Source organism: Plecotus auritus (genome assembly GCF_963455305.1).
Source record: "Plecotus auritus genome assembly, chromosome: 4".
Classification (NCBI taxonomy): Eukaryota; Metazoa; Chordata; class Mammalia; order Chiroptera; family Vespertilionidae; genus Plecotus; species Plecotus auritus.
The window spans coordinates 97,401,402-97,423,815 of NC_137775.1; the positions used below are offsets into that span (position 1 = coordinate 97,401,402).

General features: G+C 49.3%; 1 protein-coding gene across 6 annotated transcripts in view; it reads right to left on the reverse strand.

Annotated features, from left to right (window-relative positions):
- The window catches only part of PNPLA1 (patatin like domain 1, omega-hydroxyceramide transacylase), a 45,456-nt gene that overhangs the window by 18,958 nt on the left and 4,084 nt on the right, over window positions 1-22,414 (reverse strand). For 3 of the 6 annotated variants that reach the window (XM_080665468.1, XM_080665467.1, XM_080665469.1), the window contains exons 2-3: window positions 1,882-2,114; window positions 770-835 (exon numbers count right to left, since the gene is read on the reverse strand). In XM_080665468.1, coding sequence (XP_080521594.1) covers window positions 770-835; window positions 1,882-2,114 — 299 coding nt within the window. Of the gene's footprint in view, window positions 1-769; window positions 836-1,881; window positions 2,115-2,243; window positions 2,491-22,414 lie in introns of those variants that run through there. The other 3 variants (XM_080665471.1, XM_080665470.1, XM_080665472.1) reach the window with 2 other exon arrangements.

Consider the following 22,414-nt stretch of genomic DNA (forward strand, 5'->3'; position numbering starts at 1 on the left):
AGCTCCTCCCAGACGCTGCGGTCCAAGCTGCCCCTCTGCCGAGGCCAGGCACCTGGACTGGCCATGCGTCCACCCTCCAGGCCCTTCCCCTCTGGGGTTTTGGTTCTTCAGCTGAGAACAAAGGCGCCGACCCTCTGGGGTCACTGAGAACTACACCGACATGCAAGCTGGGCTCCAGCTAGAGCTGAGCCTTGTCCGGACCTCATTTTCTCCATAAGATGAGGAGGTGGTGGGCTAGACCTTCTGACTCAGAGTGTGGTCTGGGGACCAGCAGCGCCGGCTCAGTGGAAGCCCATTCCAGGCGCAGTCTCAGGCCCTGCCCGAGACCTTACTGGGGCAGGATTTGCATTATTTTACAAGACCCCTGAGTGACTCGTGGGCACATGGAAGTTTGCGAGGCACTAGCCTAGATGACCTCAAAGGTCCCCATCACTCAAGATTCCAGGTCCCCAGGGTGCAGGGCCTGCGTCCTAGGCTCCCTGTCAAGCCCGGGAAGGTCTGTAAAGTCGGAGGCATCTTGATTTGCTGGGCTCAGTAATGGATCGGTGCATCCACAGAGAAGCCCAGCCTCGTTGGGAAAGTTCCTCTGAAGGCCCCAGAAGTCCATCTACTAGTATGTGGGCATTCTGAGTGGGAAAACATAAGAACCTTTCCAACTCCTGGTCTTCCAGCTGAACTCTGAGACCACCCCTTCCTGTCCCAGCTGTGGTCTGAGGGCCTGAGGCACCCCTGGGCCCTGGCTCAGCCCCACCCACGCCGCAGCACTCACCACTCCGCGGTAGGTCGGGGGGATGAGGCCGCAGTACACAGGGACAAAGCAGCTGCAGTACAGAGCCTGCGGGGGGAGAAGAGGGCTGAGACGCCTGAGGCCCTGGGTGCTGGGGGCACCTGCAAGCAAACCCCAGGGCACAGCCAGCCTCGCCTTCCTTAAACCCAAGGTGGATGCCCTGCTTTCCTCCCAAGTTCAGCCCTTGTCCTGGCCCTGACTAGCTGGGTCCTTGGTCCCAGCTTTAAAGGGAGAGGGTGACCTCCGTGATCTCCAGGGTCCCTTCTGGCACCAAAGTTCCACAAACTCAATGGGATTCAACAGCCATCATTGTGCATCCGGCTTGGGCCAGGTCCTGGCATCAAAGGAGGGTGAGATGCCCACCCTTGGGAATGCTGCAAGAGGGGGAGTAAGCAAGTAGGTGACAGTATAGGGTGACAGGTGCTGTGATGGAAGTGAGCATGGGCATTGTGGCCGCAAAGGAGGAGCACCCAGCTCAGGGGGGTTGGGGCGGGCAGATGGAAAGTTCCAGCAGGAATGACTGGAGTCTTTTCAGGCAGGTGAAGGGGAGTGATAAGGACACAGCAGGTGCAAAGGTGGTTGGCACGGGTAGACGAGGAAGGTGGTAGAAGGCTGGAGAGGAAAGTCTTGAAGAGTTGGTGTAACAAACCCAGGGACATGAGGTGGCGGAGGAGGTATCCACAGGCATTGCCTATTCACCCTCCACCCCAGGATCATGGCCAGGCCAGTGTGGGGCTGTGAGGATGGGTGGCAAGGGCCTTGTCTTCAGAGGAGGGGAGGGGAAGAGAAATATGGGACAGAGTCATGCAGCGTAACCCCTTTGTCATGAAAGAAAATTGGGTATACCCCAGCCCTCCCCAGCAAGAGCAACTCAGCTAAGAGCTATGTTAATGAGGCTAGAACAGTGCAGCTTTGTGTGTGGTTTGCTCTTGTTGGCACAGGTAGATGAGGAAGGTGGTAGAAGGCTGGAGAAGCAGGACCAGCCGGCCCTCCAACCCTCCCACCTGCCCTTCCCCACTGCACTCCACAGCCCTGCCCCCACTTCAAGCCCCGCCCTACACCAGGCCCCGCCCCATGCCGCGCTGCCCTCTTGCCTCGATGAGTTCCTCTTTGGACGTGTACTCTGAAACCACTACACTCTCTCCATCGGTGAAGCGGGTGAGGCTCACGTGCAGCTTCCCGTTGGCAGCCTTGTAGGAGTCCTCAGGCAGGGCCTGGTACAGAAACTGCCGCATCATCTGCACCATCCTGCAGGAGGGCGCCAGGGGCCCCAGGAAGGACTTCTTCGCCTCAGCCACACCCACATTGAGGACTCGCAGGTACTCATCTGTGGAGGAAGCAGAGAGGAGCGGGAGGTCAGCGGCCGTGGCCAAGCGAGGTCAACGGTGATTTCCCATCTCATCCTGCAGCCAACAAATGGGAAGACCTAGAATTCTGAGGCAGAGAAGGGACCCACCTGTCGTTCTGCTCAGGAGGAGAGCAGACACGGTAGAACTGAGTCGCTGGCCCCAGAGATCCCAGGGCAGAGGGAGACAAAGGACCACTTTCCTACCCCAAGGAGCTTCCCCAGCTCCTGTCACAAGCCTGCTGTCCCCCACCAGACAACATTCTTTTGGAGTCTGAGAGACCTTTTGTCCTATCTGAGATTCCCATCAAAACACACACACACACACACACACACACACACACACACACACACACACCACTGACACAGTTGAAAGCCTTCACCAGTGACACCTGGGGCACTGGCTTAGTGCCAGCTGCATCTGTGTGCAGGGAGGGCGTGCTGGCCTTGGGGCAGATGAATTTCAGGGAGGGGTGAACTTTGTCCTAAAACTATTACATCATCTTCCCTTTCTGGCCCCTGACAGGCCCGAAAGGGAGAAGGTCCTGAACCCTGGAGACGGCTGTGCCAGGCTGTCCCACAGGCGCCCAGGAGGAGGTCACCTTCTCCTCCTTCTGAGAGGAGCACAGCCAGGGAGGGCGGACGTGTCGTTCAGGGGGTGGCAGAGGGAGGTGTAAGTTGCCTCCCGGATCCTGAGAATCCCACCAGGGAAGTTCGGGTTGTAGACTTGCTAAGATGTGCGATGGTGCTGGAGTCGCACAGCAGTGCTCTGAGGCAGGTATCTCTCTCCTCATCCCACTGGTCAGGAAACTGAGGCCCGGAGAGGTAATATAACTTGCCCAGGTCAACTATGTGCTATGTGGACAAAGTGGGATTTTAACCTCGAGTGACCCCGGAACCCATACTCCTTCCACTAAACTAAGCCGCAGGCTTCCAGGGTCCGGCCTGAACCTGCTTCCTGCCTGTTGTTGCTACCTTCTACCTTGTGGGAGCTCCCTGGGCAAATCAGGAGTGGAAATGGCTCTGAAAAGGACCGCTAAAGTTTTAAACAGACATTTCATTGTAAAACCTCCCACACAGGAGAGCGGCCTCACCATCAGCATCACGTAGCGATGGCTACTTGGGAAGTTGTGTGGTCATGAGCTCTCTGCCACTGCAGGTAATCAAGCAGAGGCAGGAAAAGCTCCCCAGCCAGAGAGCTTACCAAAGGGACTCCTGGGTGGACCATTAGGGCTAAGATCCCTCCTAAGGTTGCGATTCCGGGATTCTCACCAGAGCCCGACCATGTCTCCGGGAAATTATGGTGGTGAACCTTTTCGTTTATAAATACAGCAGCTGAGGCACAGAGGCCTTAAGTGATTTGCAGCAATCTGGGGACAAACCAAAGCTGGTGATGCTCTGCTCCTCCTGTGTTTTACAGGTCACTGGTCATTCTCACTGATCCTGGAGATGGAGAGGATAAGGAGCGTCCGCATCATTTCTCCGCTCTAGAAACTGAATCAGGGAAACCCTAAGTGTCTTCCTGAGGTGAGAGAGCCAGGCGGTGTTTGCTCTGACTCCCGCCCACCTGTCTTTCCCTGGGTGTTGGACTGATCCCAGAGGCTGGGGAGCCTGGGTTGCCATGGTGACAGCCTTTTCTCACCAACATGTAGAATCCCAGCTGCATATGTGCAGTAGGGACTGACCTGAGCAGCAGGGCATCTCAGCTGTCTCCCTGTAGGGGGGAAGGCCCGCAGTTGTGGCGAGGTGAGCGTTACGGTGTGTTGACTGATACAAACAGCGTTTTTCCTGAAGGGAGGGTGGCAGCCAACCCACCAGCAGGTTACGAAACAGCTGGGCATTCGGATACCATGGTTTGGGGTCACTGAGCTCTCTCCTACAAGACCAGTGGGAAGGGGAGTCGGATGCGAGTGGGGACATGCTGTTTTTAGAAATGTTTTTCAATCCTCACTTGAGGATATGTTTTCATTGGTTTTAGAGAGAGAAGAAGGGAGAGGGAGGAAGAGAGGGGGGGAGAAACAGTGATCGGTTGCCTCCTGCATGCGCCCCGAAAGGGGATCAAACCCGCAACCTGGGTATGTGCCCTGATCAGGAACCGGATCTGCAGCCTTTCCGTGTACAGGACCATGCTCCAACCAGCTGAACCACCGGCCAGGCTGCTTTTGGAATTCTCAATGAGCAACCTGAAGTGGTCAGAAAGGAGTTGGTGGCCTTCCCACAATGCTGGGAGCCAGGAGCACCCACAGCAGTTTGCCCAAACGCCCCTGGACTCCCAGCAAGAGGAGCTCACCGGGACCGATGGAAGGACGTTTGTTCTTATTGCACAAGAAACACATGTTCATTGTGGGGAAATTGTTTTAAGTGCAGATAAGCAAAAGGAAAAAATTAAAATGACTCGGAATCCCTCCGCCCAGAGATTAACATTTGGTACATGTCTTCCTACACTATATATTTTATATTTATTCTTACTGACAAAATACTTTTATGGAGTCAATCTATTTACATTATTTTGTAACTTGCTTTTTTCACCTAGTAAATCATGTCTTTCCCATCAATAAGTACCCACTTATAACCTCATTTACAAGCAGCGTGGAAAGTACTGTAAGGCTATGAGATTATTGACTGAGCAGGTCCCCTGAAGGAGTTGGCTATTAGTTTGTTTCCTTGCTTTTATAAGCCATGCTGCAATTAATAATCTCATGCTAAATTCTTTGCCTGTGTCCTTCCTTATTTTCCTTAGGGTGGGGACAGAGGTGGGGGTGCTAACTCAAAAGCATGCACACATTTAGCCTCATAATGCTTATTTTGACCATGGCTTTTGTGTATTATCCATTTACAGTCAACTCAGCTGTTCAGAGGGGGTGGTGGGTGACAGGGACTGAGCAGTGGCCAGATAATAGAAATAGCATCGACATCTCCAATATACTTACCTCTGATAATAGTGCCCCCTGGAAACTAGCAATGCTCTAGCCAGGATCTCGTACCCAGGGAGGGAGGGGGCAGGAGATTGTCTGATTTCTCCCACTCAGGCGCCAGTTTAATATTCTTTCCTGCTGCTCACGGGGGACTCATACCACAGGATGCCTTTATCTCCGCTTCTCCTTGCTTCTCTTCAGGTCCGTCTGTGTGTCTCTGTCTTCAGAGCCTCTCACTGCCCACCCCCCGCCCCCGCCCCCCTTCTCTCTCTTCCTAGCTGAGGCAAAAGCAACTAATCTTCTGGTTAACAAGTCTCTGTTGGTAGCAAGTCACATGCTAAGCATAGCAATTGCTGGGTGCTGTGAGGAGGGATAAATTTAGCTTGCTTCTCTATGCATCTCTGTCCTTTCCAGCACCTTCTCCCAGTTAAAGGGCTCCTTCCAAGCTGCTGGGCTCTGAGACACAGTGTCCCACACTGACCACAGCCAGGCGGGATTTAAAAGCAGCACAGCAGGAAACTCAAGGTTGGCTGCTCTCACCCCCAGCCCACACTCGCCATGTCCTTTCACAACTTTGTATTAGCTAAGCATGGTGACTATGTCTCCCAAGCCAAGAAGGAGATTGTCTGAGGGCTGGTCCTTCCCTCCCTCTGTGGCTGATCGTGGCGCTCTGCCCATAGAAGGCCCTTGAGAAGCCTTTGTTATAAGCTGGGAGCTCCTCAAGGGCAGGGATGGGCCATGCTCACCTACGCCCACCAGGCCTCCCACCACACTTGGTGAGCCCAGTGATTGCTCAGTGTGTGAACAGAGGAAAATAAGAACCTACAGGGAGGAAAAGCAAATGATGGAGATGCTCACAAGGAAAGGCTTCTTGACTTAATGACCCAATAAAAGCCTGAAAGCCAGATCACCCCAGACAGATGCTAGATAACAGAGTTAGCTTTGGCCAGTGTGGCCCATCCCGCAGGTTTTATGAATCCACGCTCCTAAAAGCTTCGGTAGGAAAATAAATAACCCAGATCCTGGGACTGGGAGGTTTTGAGGCCATTTGGAAGCTGCTCCAAATCTTAGTCACTCTTTTCTAAGATCAGATCCATTTCTTGGAAAGAGCTCTGACTTTGAAGCCAGACAGATTAGGTTCAAACCCCAGCTTTGCCGCATCCTATCTGGGCAGCCACATAACTTCTTCCAGCCTCAATTTGCCACCTATAAAATGGGACTAATAATACTTACGTTACGGGGTTGTTATGAGGCGGGCATTTTTAAAGTCCCCGCACACAGAAGCGCTGGATATCAGTAGGCCAGCAGCTCCCAGGTGGCCATGGAAAAGCCTTCGTCTTGTTTCTGCCTTTCAGCTTTCTCATCTGAATGGGGGCAGTGATTCCTGCCCCACGCCTCACCCACGTGTGCACAGGCTCCGTGTGGGTGAGGAGAGCAGGTAAAAGCACTGTGCAGAGGAGGGGTGCACCGGCTTCAGGGCTTGGGGGGGGATGGTGAGATGTAGGATAGGCATGGTTGGCCACAGCACTCCTCCCTGTCAACTTGGGGGCCTACAGATCTAGTCGGTAAAGGGGGGAGGTAGAAAAACCATTGAAGGGAAGGATGTGAATGATTAGATATGCATTTATCTTATTTATCTGCTAAGTGCCTAAAGTTTCTTCTCTTCATGAGAGCAAGGATGGTCTCTGTCTTGTTCATCTCTTTGTCCCTAGCACCTGATAAAGTGCTGGGACATGATAGACTTAATAAACACGGATACATACGTGAATAGTGAATAAGTGAATGAACCCCCGCCATTGAAGGAGGACACTGAGGTCCAGACAGAGAAGCAGCTATTCAAGGTGACCCAGACTAAAGGCGGCTTCCCTTCCCATCCTCCACGAGGCCTCTCGCTGAGCGAAAAATCCTAGAAAGATAGGCACCTGTCAGCTGACGATTTAAATAGCTGGGGATCCCGTTCAGGAGGTGCCCGAATAAGGTCTCTGCGGAGGAGGATGGGACTGAGCGGGGTAGCCTAGCAACAACCTTCGGCTCAGCCAATCACTGTGAGGCGCCTCCTGCCGTGAGCAGCAGGGACCACGGTGGGGGCCGGGAGCTGGGAGCAGCACCCTGGGGAGGCGCCTGAAGCAGAGCCGGGTTCCCAGGGAAGCCCTGCGGGTCTCGGTCTCCAGCCTAGAAGCCTGCTGCTCCCGCCTGGTCCCTGTTGTAACCTGGATTATAGGCTGCGTGACCCTGTGGGTGAATTTTGATGCCCAACTCCACTGTAATAGCAATTATTGTCTTATCAGCAGTCCTTCACTCAAGCAGGTTTCACACTTATCATCTCAATTTATCCTCACAGTGACAGCGCGCGCGAGGGGCAGTGCCCCGCTGTTATTCGTTATTTCTGTGCCGCCCCTGCAGGGGCATTGACGGAAAACAATGGCTTCAGGCTGCAGTGTCCCCCTGGACGGCCCACAGAGACCCTCTGGGCAGTGGTTTTTCCGTCAGGGGGCCTTTGTTCAAAAGAAGATCTCCATTGAAAACCCGTACACAGAACAGCTCATCACAGGCTGTTCCGGTTGAAGCCAAGCGGGGTCTCAGACCTGTCGGGTTGTCCACTGCACCCCAGAAGGAAGCCCTGAATGCTCAGCCCTGAAGCCCCTAAGACTCTAGGAGCCTCGGTCACACCAAAAATACAAGACCAGGCTAATTCTCTCCGTTTACGGGCAAGAAAACCAGCTCAGGATAGAGGTTACGCTCAATAACTATGGCCGAATGGCTGGAGAAGTGAGTAAAGGCTGGGTGTGCCCTCGGTCTCACAGTCGATGCCAGCATGAGCCAGAATTAGAATATCTAGAAAACTCCTTTTCTACTCTGTTCTGAATGCACTGCAGGCGTTAGCCAAAAGCAAAACAACTGTGACCTAGTAATTACGTAAAAACACAAACTAACCCCCCAGTACTTTGTATGGGTAATCATCATCTTCCATGCGTACCCTTCAACCCTAAGAGTTACTACAGAACTGGCTTTAAAAGTTCAGATTGTTGTATATCGTGTTGTCATGGAAACGGCAGTGCCTGCTGCTGGGTCATCACCTGGATTCCCATAATGGCGCCGTGGCTGCTCTTCCCCAGGCCCTGGGCCCTCACCCTGCCCCTGCGTACCTCCCCCCGGAGCCAGGCACCATCTCCCCAGCTTTCCACCGAAGGATCTAGTAATCACCTTGAGAAACAGGCAGAGAGGATATGTGTCTAGAAAGTTCTCTGGAACCTCACGGTGTTCTCAGGGCCATTGCCCCTGTCTGTTCTTTCTGACTGTCTTCTTTGGTGGGCCCAGAATTCCCTTTAAGATTCTGCTTCAAGATGGAAACCACACCCCCTTCCAGGCGGTGGCCGTCCCACCATCTACCACCCCACTGATGCCCTGCACTACTGAGGGGACACGGGTCTAGCACAGAGCTGGGCTAGTCACACTCCAGTCTTCCGTCTTCAGAGTTGTTTTCGGAAGGGGTGTCGGCGGGGCGGGGGAGGGACCTCCAGGTGAGGCTCTGCTACACAGAATAAAGGCCATCTCAGAGCACCTCCTCATTTGGGATTTCCCAAATCAGTTCACCACTGCGCAGGGACACCCATGCCGCCCTCTTCCAGAACCATGGTCATTGAATGCATGTCTGCTGACTGGCGTTGTTCACTGTCCCCTCTGTCCAAGACTTCAGCCAGTTGGATCCTTTAACCACGTCGCTCTCCGTCCATGTCTCATGAGTCTTGAAGTTCCCATGAAGCCACCGCGCCGGTTACTGCTCTTACAAGCTACCCCCGTTTGGTTGCTCCTTGGTGCTAGGCGCTGGGCCAGGCCCGGAGGCCTCATTGTCTATTTAATCTTCAGGAACGCCTTGGAGGTAAGTGCTATGTCATCTCCTCTCTACAGATGGGGAAACTGAGACTCAGCCAGTAACTTGCTCAAGGTCACACAGCTGGACACAGCAGAGCCAGCCTCGAGTCCTGAGGGTCCCAGAGCCAAGGTTCTTTAGACCACAGTTCTCTGCTCCGCCAGGGACAGCACCTGTCCATCTCTCAGAGCTCTGCCTCACTGCACGGCCAGGGGCTGGTCTGTCTAGTTTAGGCCACCTCCTAAGGGCTCAGATGTCCCTGGGAGACAGGAAGTCTCCCTTTAGAGCAACAGAACCCAAGTCGCATCTTCACACACATGCTCCTCTGCCCCTGACCCAAAGCCCCTTTTCAAGCCAGGTCAGTCTCTTCTCTTACAGTAAACACACCGTTCACAATCCCGCTTTCTGCCCTTACTCACGCTTTGTTGTTGTTGTTGTTAATCCTCACCTGAGGATATTTTTCCCATTGAGAGAGAGTGGAAGAAAGGGGCGGGGGGGGGGGGTGGGGGGAAAGAAACATCAATGTGAGAGAGACACATAGATTGGTTGCCTCCTGCACACACCCCGACCGGGTCTGGGCAGCGAACCCATAACCCAGGTACATGCTCTTGATGGGAATGGAACCTGAGACCCTTGGGTGCAGAGGCCGATGCTCTAACCACTGAGCAACACTGTCCAGGGCTCACTTTTATTTTTTTAACCATCTGTGCAGACCTCACTGTAAAGCCCAGCTTAAGATCTGGGCGTCCTCCTGAAAGCCTTCCCTGATCACCCCGCTGTTAGCTTCTTCTGACCCCTACAGTGTGCACCAGTCACCTCAGGCTCTGGCCAGCTGCAGTCCTTGAGGACAGGGAGCACCTGTAACAAGAACACCCTTCTCCCCTATTATTGCCTAGCTCAGTGTCAAACTGAGTAGGTATTCTTAGTAGGTATTCAAGAATGAATAAATGAGCCCTTGCTGGTTTGGCTCAGTGGATAGAGTGTCAGCCTGTGGACTGAAGGATCCCAGGTGCAATTTTGGCCACATGCCCAGGTTGCGGGCTTGATCCCCAGTGGGGGGTGCGCAGGAGGCAGTTGATCAATGGTTCTCTTATCATTGATGCTTCTGTCTCTCTCTCCCTCTCCCTTACTCTCTGAAATCAACCAAAATATATATTTTTTTAAATAATAAATAAATGAACTGTAGGGACTATTTCTTTTTTATTCCCACAGGGATGGATGCAGACCCTGAGCTGTGTCTCTCTCACGTCGATTTTTCTCTCTCTTTCTCTCTCACCCCTTCCCCCTTCTCTCTCCCTTCCATTCTCTCTAAAAAATCAATGGAAAAATATCCTCACTCCTCAGGTGATGATTAAAAAGAATAATAATTAAAAAAATAAAAGACCAAGAAAATTAAAAAAGAAAAGAAAAAACAAATCTTTGTGCCAATTAAAGCCCACAATTACGGATCAGAGAAGGGAATAATGGCGGCGGAATAGACAGACGTGTTCCGAGCCTTGTCCCGGAGCAGAAAGAAAGAACAGCTGAGGGTCGCACAAGGAGTGTTTGTTGGCCGGTTGGGAGACAGCTGAATTCCAGAAGGAGGTGGGGGACTGCTGAACGGGGTTCCCCTGACCTGGCAGCACCAACTGCGGCTGGGTCCCCTCCCGGAGCTGCGGGGTTGGACGCGGAGTCTGCGCCATCTTGATCCGGAAAGTGGAGCTTATCTGAAGCCTGAGAATCCACAACTGCGGCACCCCAGGAACAGCTGCGAGCCCCAGAACAACGCTCCCCAACTGGCGCAAGCACACGGGTTCAGAGGAGCTCTACACTCCACCACGGAAAGGTCAGATTTCGCCTGGGATAAGGAGAGAAAGAACTACATAACCAGACACCCAGAGAAGAGAGACCATGGGGAGACAAAGAGGCAGCCCGCATATGAAAGAAAAGCAGGCATCACCAGAAAAGGAAGTAAACGAAATGGAGGCAAGCAACCTTCCAGAAAAAGAATTCAGAGAAATGGTCATAAGGTGGCTGAAAAGAATGGAAGACAAATTCGACAATATGAGCAAGAACCAAGAGGAAATGAAGAAGAACCAAGAAGAAATGAAAAATGACATCGCTGCTGTAAAGAACTCAATAGAAAGCATCAAGAGTAGACTAGAAGAAGCAGAGGACCGCATCAGTGAGCTAGAAGACAAGATGGAAAAAAATACCCAAGAAAAGCAACTTCTAGAAAAAAAAATTAAAAGGCAAGAGGAGAGTCTAAGGGAACTTTGGGACAACACGAAACAAAACAACATCCGCATAATAGGGGTTCCAGAAGGAAAGGAAGCTGAGCAAGGAATAGAAAACCTCTTTGAAGAAATAATGACAGAAAATTTCCCAGATATAGGGAAGAAAAAACACACACAAATCCAAGAAGCTCACAGAGTCCCAAGCAAAATGAACCCCAAAAGACCGACGCCAAGGCACATTATAATTAAATTGGCAAACACCAACGACAAAGTAAGAATCTTAAAAGCAGCAAGAGAGAGACAGAAAGTTACATACAAAGGAACCCCCATCAGACTAGCAACTGATTTCTCAACAGAAACTCATCAAGCCAGAAGGGAATGGAATGAAATATACAAAGTCATGCAAAGGAAGGGGCTGAATCCAAGAATACTGTACCCAGCAAGGCTGTCAATCAAAATTGAAGGTGAAATCAGGAGCTTCACAGACAAAAAAGGACTAAGGGAATTTATTACCACCAAACCAGCAATGCAAGAAATGCTAAAGGGTCTGCTGTAAAAAAAAAGAAATAGGAAGTGAAGAAGTAACACAGGGGTAAAGAATAGGAATGGTGACAAATAAGTACCTATCAATAATAACTTTAAATGTAAATGGATTAAATGCCCCAATCAAAAGACATAGGGTAACGGATTGGATAAGAAAACACGACCCATATATCTGCTGTCTACAAGAAACCCACCTCAGAAAAAAAGACGCACACAGACTGAGGGTGAAGGGATGGAAAAAGGTTTTCCAGGCAAATGGAACTGAAAAAAAAGCTGGGGTAGCAATACTTATTTCTGACAAATTAGATCTCAAACTGAAGGACATAACAAGAGATAAGGAAGGCCATTTCATAATACTAAAGGGAGCAATCCAACAAGAAGAAATAACTCTGGTAAACATATATGCACCCAATACAGGAGCACCCAAATACATAAAAAAACTCCTGGAGGATATCAAGGGAGAGATTGACAGCAATACAATCATAGTAGGAGACTTTAATACCCCACTATCACCATTGGACAAATCCTCTAAACAAAACATCAGCAAAGAAACATCAATCCTAAATGACTCACTAGACCAGATGGAATTAATTGACATCTTCAGAACATTTCACCCCAAAGCCACAGAATATACATTCTTCTCAAGTGCACATGGGTCATTTTCAAAGATAGACCATATGTTGGGACATAGGCAAAGTCTCTTCAAATTCAAGAAGATAGAAATCATATCAAGCATCTTCTCAGACCACAGTGGCATAAAACTGGAAATCAACTACAATAAAAACAACCCAAAGAAATCAAACACATGGAGACTAAACAGCATGCTATTAAACCATGACTGGGTTACCAGAGAGATCAAAGAAGAAATAAAAAACATCATGACAACAAATGACAATGAAAACACTACAATCCAAAATCTATGGGACACAGCGAAAGCAGTCTTGAGAGGGAAGTTCATAGCTCTACAAGCCTACTGCAAAAAACAAGAAACAGGGGTAATAAATTACCTAACCCAACAACTCAAAGAGTTAGAAAAAGAGCAACAAGAAAAGCCCAGTGTAAGCAGAAGGAAGGAAATAATAAAGATCAGAGCACAGATAAACGACATAGAGACCAAAGAAACAATTCAAAAGATCAACAAGACCAAGAGCTGGTTCTTTGAAAGGATAAACAAGATTGATGAACCTCTAGCCAGGCTCACCAAGAAGCAAAGAGAGAGGACCCAAATAAACAAGATCAGAAATGAAAGAGGTGAAATAACAACAGATCCCGCTGAAATACAAAGGATTGTTAAAAAATACTACGAACAACTCTATTCCAACAAACTGGACAACCTGGAGGAAATGGACATATTCCTAGAAAAATATAACCTTCCAAAACTCAATCAGGAAGAATCTAAACAGCTCAACATGCCAGTAACTATGGAAGAAATTGAAGCAGTCATCAAAGAGCTTCCGGCAAACAAAAGCCCGGGGCCAGACGGCTTCACAGGAGAGTTCTACCAAACATTCAAGGAAGAACTAAAACCTATCCTCCTCAGACTATTCCAAAAAATTCAAGAGGAAGGAACACTTCCAAGCTCCTTCTATGAAGCCAGCATCACCCTAATACCAAAACCAGATAAAGACAACACAATGACGGAGAATTACAGGCCAATATCCCTCATGAATGTAGATGCCAAAATCCTCAATAAAATTCTAGCAAATAGGATCCAGCAGTACATCAGAAAGATCATACACCATGACCAAGTAGGATTTATCCCAGGAATGCAAGGATGGTTCAATATCCGCAAATCAATAAATGTGATACATCACATAAACAAATTGAGAGATAAAAATCACATAGTCATATCAATTGAGGCAGAAAAAGCATTTGACAAAATCCAACACCCTTTCTTGATAAAAACTCTCAACAAGGTGGGAATAGAAGGATCATACCTCAACATAATAAAAGCTATATATGATAAACCCACAGCTAACATCATACTCAATGGGCAAAAACTAAAACCATTTCCCCTAAGAACAGGAACAAGACAGGGATGCCCACTCTCACCACTCCTGTTTGACATAGTACTGGAAGTATTAGCCACTGCAATTAGACAAGAAGAAGAAATAAAAGGCATCCAAATTGGAAAAGAAGAAGTAAAGCTGTCCTTATTTGCAGATGACATGATATTGTACATAAAAAACCCGAAAGACTCCATAAAAAAACTAACAGACTTAATAAATGAATTCGGCAATGTAGCAGGATACAAAATTAATGCCAAGAAATCTATGGCATTTCTATACACCAACAATGAACTTACAGAAAGAGAGACTAAAAAAGCAATCCCATTTTCCATTGCACCAAAAAAATTAAGATACTTAGGAATAAACCTAACCAAGGAGGTAAAAGACCTATATGCGGAAAACTACAGGACCCTGAAAAAAGAGATAGAGGAAGATGTAAACAGATGGAAGAACATACCATGTTCATGGATTGGTAGAATCAACATCATTAAAATGTCCATACTACCCAAAGCAATCTATAGATTCAATGCACTCCCCATTAAAATACCAACGGCGTATTTCACAGACCTAGAAAGAACTCTCCAAAAATTCATCTGGAATAAAAAAAGACCCCGAATAGCCACAGCAATCCTGAGAAAGAAGAATAAAGTAGGAGGGATCTCAATACCAGATTTCAAGCTGTATTACAAAGCCACTGTCCTCAAAACAGCCTGGTACTGGCACAAGAACAGACATATAGATCAATGGAACAGAATAGAGAATCCAGATATCGACCCAAACCAATATGCGCATTTAATATTTGACAAAGGAGGCATGAGCATACAATGGAGTCACGACAGTCTCTTTAATAAATGGTGTTGGGAAAATTGGACAGATACATGCAAAAAAATGAAACTTGATCACCAACTTAAACCATACACAAAAATAAACTCAAAATGGGTACAGGACTTAAATATAAGACGGGAAACCATAAAAATACTAGAGGAATCCACAGGCAGCAAAATCTCAGACATATGCCAAAAGAACTTTTTCAGTGATACTGCCCCTAGGGCAATGGAAGCCAAACAGAAAATAAACAAATGGGACTACATCAAAATAAAAAGCTTTTGCACAGCAAAAGAAACCATCAACAAAACAACAAGAAACCCCACTGTATGGGAGAACATATTTGCAAATGGTATCACTGATAAAGGTTTAATTTCCAACATCTACAGGCAGCTTATACAACTTAATAAAAGGAAGATAAAGGATCCAATAAAAAAATGGGCAACGGACCTAAATAGAATCTTTTCGAAAGAAGACAGAAGGAAGGCCAAGAGACACATGAAAACATGCTCAAAGTCACTAATTATCCGAGAGATGCAAATCAAAACGACAATGCGATACCATCTCACACCTGTCAGAATGGCTATCATCAACAAATCAACAAACGACAAGTGTTGGCGAGGATGCGGAGAAAAAGGAACCCTCGTGCACTGCTGGTGGGAATGCAGACTGGTGCAGCCACTGTGGAGAACAGTATGGAGTTTCCTCAAAAAACTGAAAATGGAACTCCCATTTGACCCAGTAATCCCACTCCTAGGAATATATCCTAAGAAACCAGAAACACCAATCAGAAAGGATATATGCACCCCTATGTTCATAGCAGCACAATTTACAATAGCTAAGATTTGGAAACAGCCTAGGTGCCCATCAGCAGATGACTGGATCAGAAAACTATGGTACATCTACACAATGGAATACTATGCTGCCGTAAAAAAGAAGGAATTACTACCATTTGTAGGCACTTGGATGGAATTAGAGAACATTATGCTAAGTGAAATAAGCCAGTCAATGAAAGAAAAATACCACATGATCCCACTCATTTGGGGATAATGAAAAACATTATAAACTGATGAACAAAAAAATAGTTACAGAGGCAGTAAAGCATCAAACAGACTGTCAAATTACAGTGGTAAGGTTAGGGAGAGGTGGGGGAAATAAGAGATCAACTGAAGGACTTATATGCATGTATATAAGAGTAAGCAACGGATACAAAACATTGGGGGGTGAGGGCATGTATGGGAGTGGGGTGGGGGTGGGGGGCAATGGTAAGATATGTACACATATAATACCTTAATAAAAATTTGAAAAAAAAAAAAAAAAAAAGCCCACAATTACGTATTAAAAATATTAATCAGACCAGGTCAGAGTCCAGTGATCTTTGTTTTAATAAGCTTGGTAAGTTCCATAGGGCATTCTTTAATTAAATGAAAAAGGCTGCTTTACCTAACCTATGCTTTTCTATTTCAAGGTGATTTTCTTTTCACTTATTCATCCACTCATTCAACATTCGTTCATCAGACTTACTGTGTGACTAGTATTTGCCAGGCACTGTGCCAGAAACACCCATGACTCCTCTTGTCCCTCACCGTAATGACCAAGGGATGTGGGCCCACCCCGAGCTACAGGTGGAAAAACGAGTGTGCGGCAGGTCTCTGGCTGGTGGAGGACCCGCGGTGACAAGGAGCAGAGCCATTTCCTTCCTGAGAGCACGGGCACATCGCTCCGCAGGGATGGCACACCTGCACATCTCCTTCCCGGGAGCTGCATCCTCACCAGCCCTGGGGTGGCTTATTCCTCGACTGTGTGACAAAGGCAGGCACATGGGTGACCGAGGGAAAGAATTACTGAGCCAAGGTTCTTGCAGAGGTCGCCTTGTCCTCCCAGCACTGGCTCCTGAGTCCCAGTCGGCCCACTGCCCGGAAACACCTGACCGCCTGCCAATGACAATAACTCCAGCTGCCCATGGCTCCAGGGCCCAGCAAGCCTTCAGTCCCTGGATGGCAGCAGCTGCCCGAGGCAGCGCCCGACCAGGTGTGCGAGGCCAACAAAACACCTGTGGCCTCCTCCATCCCCAGAGGAGGAGTCGTGCTGGGTCCTGTGGCACCCACATTTGAGGGGTGGGGCCCCTGCTCCTGGCCCTGCCGCGTGCTTGGCAAGGTCCTTGAGAGGCCCAGTTCCCGCCCACGAGGACAAGGCAGGCACGTTCGTGCCCAGGGCTGCTGCCCCTGCTGGTCTCAGCCTGTCCCCTCCTCCCTCTCAGGGAGGCCTCCCACCAGCCCACCGGAAGGTCACCTTAACCGCCCACCACGCCTTCTCCTGCTCTGTTTCCCGCTTTGCGCATGCATGCTGACACTGTTCTGTATGTTTGGTTATTTGTGGCTTGATTTCCCCAGGAGAATGTCAGCGCCACGAGGGCAGACCCTGGTCTTGGCCACTGCGGGCTCCCAGGACCTAGAGGGGGCGGCGGGCAGGGGACAAGGTGGGGGCTGTCTGATTTCTGTAAGTCAGCCAGAACCTGGTCCTTGACTTCTTTGTCTGCACACTAAGGGGATTAGGCTCAAACAGTGGCTTTCAAATTCAAATTCAAATAAAAAATCCCTGCCACGCTTTTTTTAAAATGAAATTTTAGACAGTAACTCATGTGAAAGATGGACAATAGACTTGCTGGCCCCAAGGCTTTGGCGTGTGTCCTCTCCCCGCTCCCCTGCTCCTGCTCCCCCTGCCCCACGGGACCCTGGGGCTCCTTGGAACACAGTTCGGAAACCACTGGCCTGAGTTCCACCTCCAGCTAGTCACTTCCTCTCCCAAAGACAAAACACAATTATTTGTAAAACGAAGGAGTTGGACTCACTGACCTTCCTTCTCTGACGTTCTAGTATTGTAGTCAGACCCATAACTGCAGAGAACTATCTGAGAGCCAGTTAACCCCAAAATAGACATGGCAAAGACATTCCATGGCATGCCTGCCAGCAGACAGCAACTGTCAGGAGTTTGTCAAGCGCTCTTATTTGAAGAGCAATCTGTGGCAGCCATGGGACCATAAGATCTCTGTTGGCTCAACCAATCCAGCTGATGAGACGAGAAGCGACGTCTGAAACCATCAGGCAGCAAAGCATCCGGCGCTAGGACGGCAGCCAGGTGCCAGGCCAGGGACACAGCGAGGGGGCAGAACGGGAGGCTGCTTGGGAGGAGGTTCCACCTCTGGAGAAGAGAACAGAGGTCGTTCCTGGGAGGGGACACCATGGGTGCTGTGGCCACTGCCCAGGCCCCTGCAGTACTGGGGCGCCTACCGATGGCTCAGAGCCCAGCCCTCCCCAGCCAGCAGACTGGACTTGACCTTAGGGATATGAGGTCATGCTTTCGGTCCCAGGCAGAGGGAGAATCTGTCCATCATCATCACGTCACCAGTTATGGTCATTGTGGCAGAGTCTGCTAGTCGTTCCCAATAGCCATCCTTTCCTTTTTCCTTAGTGATCAAACCTCCCCTTTGTAGCTGAACATGCCTCCCAACATAAAGTCTACATCCATGTCCCAGCCTCCCCTGCAGTCAGGTGTGGCCATGTGACAAAGTTCTGATCCATGGGACATAAGGTGACGAGGTGTGTGTCACTCCAAGGCTGCCCTTAGAGGAGAGAAGCGTGCCCTCCCCTCCCCTTCCCACTGGAATGCAGACATGGTTGGGGAGTTCCTTGAGCAACAGGATGGGAGGGCCCAGTCCTAACTCTGTGGGGCCACCACACAGCCTGGGGGGGTGGGGTGCACAGCCACATGTGTCAGCAGTGCTCCTCTGTCTTGGGGAAGCCCCCGCTGTGCCCCCAGTGCAGCTACAGTATCAACCCCGCAGCTTGCAAAGCTCGTTCCCGGGGCCCCTGCAGTTCCCAGGGCCGGCCCGGGTGGGGAGGCAGGCACCCTCCTCCCACACTGCACAGGAGCTGAGGCTCACGGTGGCTGGCCCAAGGTCACTCACTGCTGAGTGGATTCCCAGGACCAGCTTGGTCTGAACTCCACTGCGGTCCTTCCTAAGCCCCACTCGGAAGGACCACGTGAGGAGAATCTGACTGGAGGACACTTCCACAGCCTTTGTTCCCAGGCGCCTGCCTCCTGGTCAGGGTTCTTTCCCACGGAGATTCTGGTCTCTGTGGCCAGGGGGGCGTCAAGGATTTAGCACCGGCTGGAGTCAAGAGAGGCTCTCAGGGGAGTGACGTCTCAGGTTGGCCTTGCAGAATGGGGGAGCATAACAGAGGGAGAGGAGAAAGGGGACAGGCTCCCGGGAGAGGGAAGGCTGGAGCAAAGACACCGAGATCGGACACATCTGCGCAGGGGAGAGCTCCCTGGCCCTGCCTAACCCTCAGCCCCGCCCTTGTACGATGTGACTTGGTGGTGTGGGTGTCTGTCGGAGGGCTGAGGTTGGTGTTGTTGGGAAGGCAGGGTGAGAGGCACTGGGAAATAATGGCTGTTAGAGGTCTACACAAAGTCATGATGAGCTCAGCTGAAGGTCAGCTCAGTCCCTCCAACCCCCCTCACCCAGCAGGTCCTGGCTGTGAGGTCGGCCAGCCTGCTCCCTGGCTCTCGGCTCTCAGACTCAGTCCTCATCTGCAGGGAGGTGCCCACGCTGACCCTCCCGCTAAACAAGGCCAGGGAGCATGCCCGCACCTTCTGTGGGAGTTGAAATATTTCAAATAAAAATCACAAGAGATAAAACCAAGCACGGTGGGGAGTGTACAAATGAAACCCAGTAGGTAAATGCTGTCATTGTTTGTTAGATGATGGGTTCTTGGAGGTTCATTATGTCATTCTTTCCAACATGTTTATATGTTCCCATTAAAAAGCTATTACAAAGTTTTTAAATGTTCATAATAGCCCAGACTCTCATCGTAAGAGTGGGATAAGTAGAATGTGATCTACCCACGCAATGGAATGGCACTCGGCAGCGAGGAGTGAGCCACCACACGGAGTGAGAGAGGTCAGGGCAAAGGACCTCGCGTGCGTGGCCCCTTACAGGCAAGGTGCGGAGGAGGCAACTCCACAGACAGAAAGTGCGATCGCGCTGCCAGGTGCTTGGGGGAATGAAGGGATTGAGAGGTGACGGCTAAGGGGCACGGGGTTCCTTTGGGGATAATTGAAATGTTCTATAGTTGATAGTGATGTTGGAGGGACAACTTTGTGAATATATTAAAAGCCATTGAGTTGTATGCTTCAAATGGTGAACTGTCTGATACGTGAAGGAGATCTCAAAAAGCTGGTCTAAGAAACTAAAAAGCAGAAGGTGGGGGGAGAAAAACACCAGGAGAGGCTGTGGGCCCAGGGTCGTCACCCCTTCTCTGAAAGGTGGGTTGGGTGTGGGGATGGGCCACGGGGAAGACAGACCAGCCCTAACCAAGGTCAGTCTTCCTCATTTACGGCCCAGCCAGAGGCCGTCATAGAACCGAATCCAGCCTAAAGCCCTGTGGTGAAGCCCCTCTCCGCCCTGGGGAAAGCCGTTCCCCATGAGCAATCAGATCCGAGTTTTCATTAGCGCCGTCCGCGACGGGCATTTTGCAGGTTTCCATGTGAAATGCTGGACCCGTTTGTTTCCGCTGCCTGCCCACACACCATGGCATCTGAGGTGGTTCTGCCTCTTAGTTTTCCAAAGGGCATGGGTCTCAACCAGGGCTGCCACCGAAATTCCCCGGCTCCACCCTGGAAATCCTGACAATGTGTTTGGGGAGAAGCCTGGGCGATGAACATTTTAAAGCTCCCCAGGTGATGTGAATGTGCAACTGAGATTAAGGACCTTTAATTTAATGCAGGTTTTTTTTTTTTCCAACAACTAGAAGAAAATATCAAAATCATGGCATAGCAGGGGTAGGGGAGCCATTTTTTCTGCCAAGCCCATTTGGATATTTATAACATCATTCGTGGGCCATACACAATTGTCAACTTAAAAATTAGCCTGCTGCATTTAATTAACTCACCCCTAATGCCTTGGCAGGGCCAGTCCAAATGATTTCTCGGGCCTCCTACAGCCTGCTGGCCGAGCGTTTCCCACCCCTGGCATAGAATGAATAAGTATTCTATCACGAGACTTTCCACATGGACCCCCGACACCCGTGGGCTGCACTCTTCACGCCCTCTGGAGGCCACGCCCCTGTGTGACTGTGTTTGTTGTCATGCCCGTTCTCATCAGAAGCCTAGGCTCCTGCCCAACCTGTCCCTACCTGTCAGACGTCTACTCACCTTTCAAGCACCAGCTCAAATGCCACTTCCATGGGGCCTTCCATGATTGCAGGCATTTGCTCCCTCCCTCTGCACTTCTGTGCCTTTTCATTTGCTAGCATTCAGTGGGGGCCTTCTTGTATTATGATTACCTGGCTGCCGTGGAGCTTGAGTAGAATGGAAGCTTCTTGAGGGCAAGGGCAGAGTTGTATGCTATCTCTGTGTCCTCTGCAGGCCCTAGTATATGCTCAGCAAGCACTTGTTGAATGAATGAATGAATGAGTGAATGAATGAATATGAATGACTGCCTTGCCATGCAGTTTTTATAGAGGAAAGTGCCTAGTAGCTTAAATGGGGATGGGGTTTTAAGTCCACCAAATCCCCATTCTTTGATAAGAAAAATTTCATTTTTTCAAAATTATGCAAATTCCCATCCCCACTTCTGCCAGATTGGAAATCCTGAGTCCCCACTGGTTGTCATGGAGAGCACCTCGCCTTGGAGGAGTGACTCGGTCAACAAACGTTTACTGCATCTAATAAAAGCCAGGCACTGTGTTGGTTTTAGCATTTTCACGTGGCCCCAAGTCGGCCCTATCACAGAGCCAGGCACGCATCTCCAGATGAGCACACTGCTGCTTGGCTTCCACAGAACAAAACATAATCTCAGGACAGGGGATCCCAGGCTGAGAGGAGGAGGAGGGAGGCCCTGGGACCCACGAGCTGAAGAATACTGTTAAAAAGAGGCAAACCTCTGGTTATATGCAGATGGTCTGCTTGTTTACACATGAAATATGAGATAATCTACCAACAAACTTTTAGCACTATTAAGAAGTTCCACAAGGTTGCTCAAAACAAAATTAATATCCAAAAGAGTCAACATTCTTATATCAGCAATAATCAGATTAGAAAATGCCATAGAAAAAAGATCCCATCGCCCACAGCAACAAAAACTAACACATCTAATAAAAGACCTACACAGCCTTTATTAAAGGGCAAAAAAGGTCAGAAGAGATAGAGAGATAGATGTCATTTCAATCAAAATCCCAACAGAGCTTCTCAATGAGGGCGGGGCGAAGATAGGAGGGTCAAGAATAACAGAGACAGTATTTGAAGGAGAAACTGAAGAGGAGGAGGAGGAGAAGGATCGCCATATGTGAGGTGCTATATAAGGCTCCAGTGATTGAAACTTCGGGGTGGTGCAGAGGTAGACAAGTTAGCCAGAGGAAGAGGAAGAGACTCAGGGGCAGACTCGAGAATCCAGGAGCTGGAATAAGCCGGAGGCAGCATGTCAAACCGGTGCACAAAGGGCTGCCTGTAAATGGGGTGGGACGATTGGTTAGCTTAGCACATGGCAAAATCATTAAAAATGTGGATTTCTACCTCAAACTAGCCACAACATAAATTCCAGCCTAAATATGAAAGAGCAAAACTTAAAAACCTTTGAAAGAAAATATAGGAGAAATCATTACAACAAAGTCAAGATACTAAAAAAACACAAGTTGTAAGAGGAAACGACTGATACATTTGACTCATTAAAATTTTCTGAATGACAAAAGACCTCATAATCAAAATAACAACAAACCGTGAAGTGGAATAAGACAGCCACAATGCCTGTAACTGACAAATGGTTAATGTACAGACGATGGAAAGAACATCTCCAAATTAAAGAGAAAAAGCTCACTCCGTAGAAAAAACAGGGAAAGGTCAC